Source organism: Trypanosoma theileri (assembly GCF_002087225.1).
Source record: "Trypanosoma theileri isolate Edinburgh chromosome Unknown TM35_Tth_12_V1, whole genome shotgun sequence".
Classification (NCBI taxonomy): domain Eukaryota; phylum Euglenozoa; class Kinetoplastea; order Trypanosomatida; family Trypanosomatidae; genus Trypanosoma; species Trypanosoma theileri.
The window spans coordinates 451,809-455,787 of record NW_021639854.1 but is presented as its reverse complement, the minus strand read 5'-3'; the positions used below and the strand labels follow the sequence as shown (position 1 = coordinate 455,787).

Genomic DNA, 3,979 nt, shown 5'->3' with positions numbered 1-3,979 from the left:
AAAAATGAACACACAAGATACACAAGGTGTATCGGAAGCGCAAAAGAGAAACACACAGCTGCACATAACGTGCAATGAAATCATAATGAAACACACACAAAAGGAAAAAACAAACAATATAATGAAAACAAAACAAAAAGAAAGCTGTGATCACCATGTGAATATGTTCAGGAGGCAAGAACACAATTCCCTGCAGTAGGTGTGTGTGTGTGTGTGTCTTTCGTACAGGGCAACCAGCGGGAATGATGCACACAAACATGATGACAGTCACACACACACACACAAAGGGAAGGAGAAGGAAGGTTGGTAGTGTGCCTGTTTGTGTGTCTTGAACCCCCTGCCATTCTTCACATTTCAGTCACAGTCATTAAAACATGTTGGGGAAATATCCCATTCCCATGGGTAAAAGCAATAGTTAGTAATATCACGGAACACACACACATACACACTTCACTAGGCGGGCACAGTAAATGTCGGCAAAGCAGAGCCCAGATAATGCCAACAAACAAAGAGAACACTCCCTTACAAAATAATGGTTTGTCTTCTGATGAGCGCCATAGGGAGTACAGTAGATTCGTTCAGCAAAAAAGTGTAAATAAGAGACTCATCAAACAGGATAATAATATTTTTAAAAAGTTCGGTTATTCAACCAAAAAAAGAACAATGCTCTTACAATGCATCCGTATCCACTTAACCAAAGATTAACTGTGCAGCTGCGTCACGGGAACACCGATCAGCACACGAGAGTGCAGCCCAGCACACACATCAGAACAAGAATCAGCGATAAGGGACTGTGCACCAATGCAGGACTGCTGCTGCTGTCACCTAAACCGTTCAACTCCTTATTTTCTTTTGGTGATGTCTCACTTTCACTTCCTGTCATCGTCGTATTGTTGTTCGTTTGAGCCGTCTCCTGAATTTCACGATCCAGTTCTGCTTTTATGTTCGGGTACTCTTGGAAAATATTATTAATGATTCTTTGAAGACCCTCTGCTGCAGCGGACGCAGCTACCGCCTGTTGCTTGGCCATCTCCACTACTCTCAAATTAATTGAGTCGCTATCGACACGTTCAAGGAAAGACTCCACATCCTTCGCTTTTTTCATGTACTCTTCAGCCAATTTCTTTTCTTTTTGGCTTTCCTCTGAGTGACTCGGTTCACCTTTTTGTTTGAGTTTTTCAGCAGCACCCTGAAGTTGTACTGTCAAGGTTTTCAGTTGCTCTGACATTTGCATAAATTCTTCCAACAAATTATTTGTTTTTGTAGCAATCGAATTCGCGTTGGCAGCAGCTTCAGTGGCCTCTCTTACTGTACCTTTTGCCTTCCTTAACAACTCTTTCAATTTACCCTGATTCTCACTCACGTTTTCAGTCATACCCATAATATTTGGTGCTGCAGCTTCTATAATAACCTTTTCATCTTCACGGGCTTTATTTACTGCATTCTGAGCACGTTCAGCTGTTGTTTTGCACTCTTCCCTTGCTTTGTTCAGTAAAGCAGCTGCACTTTCTTTCTTACTTTTCCCCTTTTCCATCTCAGATGTCAATTCTCTCATTCGCTGTAAAATATTCTTTTCCTCAGAATCGGTGGAGGCTACATCACTTTCCGCATATGCCACACACACACAGCACTGCAGAAGTACCAACAGGTACACCACACGGCGCAGTTGGACGAACATCGTTGTCATGATTGTCACTGTGGGTTGCTTGGGTCTGTGGTANACGGAACACACACACACACTTCACTAGGCGGGCACAGTAAATGGCGGCAAAGCAAAGCCCAGATAATGCCAACAAAGAAAGAGGACACTCCCTTACATAATAATGGTTTGCCATGTGGTATGAGTGCCATAGGGAGTACAGTAAATGTGTTCAGTAAAAAAGTGCAAATAAGAGATTTATCAAACAGGATAATAATATTAAAAAAAGGTGTAATATTCAACAAAAATGAACAGTGATCTTACAATTTATCCATATCCACTCAAACAAAGGTTAACTGTGTAGCTGTATTACGGAAACAACGATCAGCAAACGACAGTGCAGCCCAGCACACACATCGAAACAAGAAGCAGCAATAAGGGACTGCGCACCAATGCAGGACTGCTGCTGCTGTCACTTAAATGTGTAACATTCAAAGGGACGGTTCCCTTTAAATCATTGATAGACGTGTCATTTGACGGTAGGGAATTCGAAGAAATAACAGAAGATGGCTTGTTTTGATGTACCAAATTTCTTGGTGAAGGGGAAGAGTTGGGTGCTTCATTTACTTTGTCAACACTCTCATTTCTGTTCTTATTTTCTATCTTCACATTTTCCTTATTTGTTTGTTGCTGACTTTCTGTCACTATTTTGTGTGCTTTAGTTTGTGGGCTCTCATTGGTCGTGTGACTTGTGTTATTATTGTTTCTCGTATTCTTCATTTGCTCAAATGCATTATCTTCCACCACTGACTCAACTGTTCTCTCAGCCTTTACCAACTGAGCATCTGCTAATGACGCCGTATCACTTCTCATGTTTGCTGGCCCTCCTCCGTTAGTTATGTCTTCCTTTGTTAACTTTTCTACTTCTAATAGCTTTTTTTTCTGTATTTCTTTTTCCACAGCCTTCTTTGCCTCCGCAATAGCAGCATTTAGTCCATCAAGTTTCTCTTTCACAAGTTGTGGGGCTTGAGCAGCTGATCTTGCTTTTACTTCTTCACTCTCAATCTTCTGCGTGGCGTCCTTTCCATCAGATTTCATCTTCTTGACTACATTGTTTGCTTTCTCTTTAGCATTAAAACCTTTAAGGTACTTTTCGCTAAAAGACGCCGCCACTGCAGGATTTACAGAATTATCAAAGCTCACTGACTTCATGTACTCATCCAACAATTTCTGCAGATTACCGGCCATCGAACTCAGTTATGTAGCTGTACTATGAGACTTGGTAGCTTCTTCACGTGCCTTTGCACATAATTTGATTGCTTCAGCGGCTCCAACCTTTGCCTTCTCTCCTGCATCATTGGCACCATCTACAGCTTTCTTCCACGGCTGCATCATCTCTTCTTTCTCTTTACCATCCACATACTTCATTAGATCATCATCATTCTTACTATATCCTTCAATCTCCTTCGCAAACTCACTAGCCTTCTCAGCGTCGTTCACAGCAACTTTGACAGCTTCAGTGCACTTTACCCTTGCATCATTTGTTATTGCGATAATCCTTTCACCTTCGCTTGCCGTTTCTAAAATTTTGGAGGTCAAATCATCAACTTTATCAGCAACAGACTTCTCGTGAGTTCCCCCTATGAGTGTAGCATTATTAGCATATGCCACAACCGCACAGCACTGCAGAAGTACCAACAGGTACACCACGCGGCGCAGTTGGACGAGCATCGTTGTCATGATTGTCACTGTGGGTTGCTTGGGTCTGTGGTAACAAGGAAGAAGAGAAAAAGAAACAAAGAACACAAAGAGCAGTGCAAACACAACATCTATGCACAGACACACAGGAAAAGCAGCGCAGTACATGAAGCACAAAGAAGAATAAGGGAAAAGAAAACAAGAAGAATTATTCCCATCAGGTTCAGAACAAACCACACCCATGTGACTGCACTCCACAGACACACAGACGTGTCTCTTACCAAACCCCAATACAATTAAAACACGTGTATATATATAAACAAACATATATATAAATAAAAAAAAAACAATAAATTATTTCATTCCTTCTTTGGGAGCCTGCATCACCCAAGCAAGTACATTTGGTACAAATGAGTATGCAGTCAAATGCCAAAGGATATAGTTACAGTGAGGGAAGGGGAGACAAAACAAAAACTTACACAGTGAATTCAATTACAAGAAAAAAAACAAGCACACACAATAGAGGGGAACAGTATATATATCAATTCTTCTGCAGATGGCTGCGCACACTCGCAGGTGCAGCACAACAGTCCACCATCACAGCAGCACACTACACATGTGCACGGGAACAACCAATGCTGC

At 41.6% G+C, this 3,979-nt stretch overlaps 3 protein-coding genes across 3 annotated transcripts; all 3 read right to left on the bottom strand.

The window, feature by feature from the left end:
• Window positions 1–733: 733 nt before the first annotated feature.
• TM35_000122890 (uncharacterized protein) lies at window positions 734–1,687 on the bottom strand (the record flags this gene model as incomplete). The annotated part of the gene is made up of 1 exon (XM_029025264.1): window positions 734–1,687. One exon carries the CDS (start codon window positions 1,685–1,687, stop codon window positions 734–736), a length of 954 nt encoding a protein of 317 aa, XP_028883580.1.
• Window positions 1,688–2,023: 336 nt separating this feature from the next.
• Window positions 2,024–2,887, bottom strand: TM35_000122880 (uncharacterized protein; the record flags this gene model as incomplete). The annotated part of the gene is made up of 1 exon (XM_029025263.1): window positions 2,024–2,887. The coding sequence occupies one exon, from the start codon at window positions 2,885–2,887 to the stop codon at window positions 2,024–2,026; it is 864 nt and encodes a 287-aa protein (XP_028883579.1).
• Window positions 2,888–2,896: 9 nt separating this feature from the next.
• On the bottom strand, window positions 2,897–3,379 carry TM35_000122870 (uncharacterized protein; the record flags this gene model as incomplete). The annotated part of the gene is made up of 1 exon (XM_029025262.1): window positions 2,897–3,379. The coding sequence occupies one exon, from the start codon at window positions 3,377–3,379 to the stop codon at window positions 2,897–2,899; it is 483 nt and encodes a 160-aa protein (XP_028883578.1).
• Window positions 3,380–3,979: the final 600 nt, after the last annotated feature.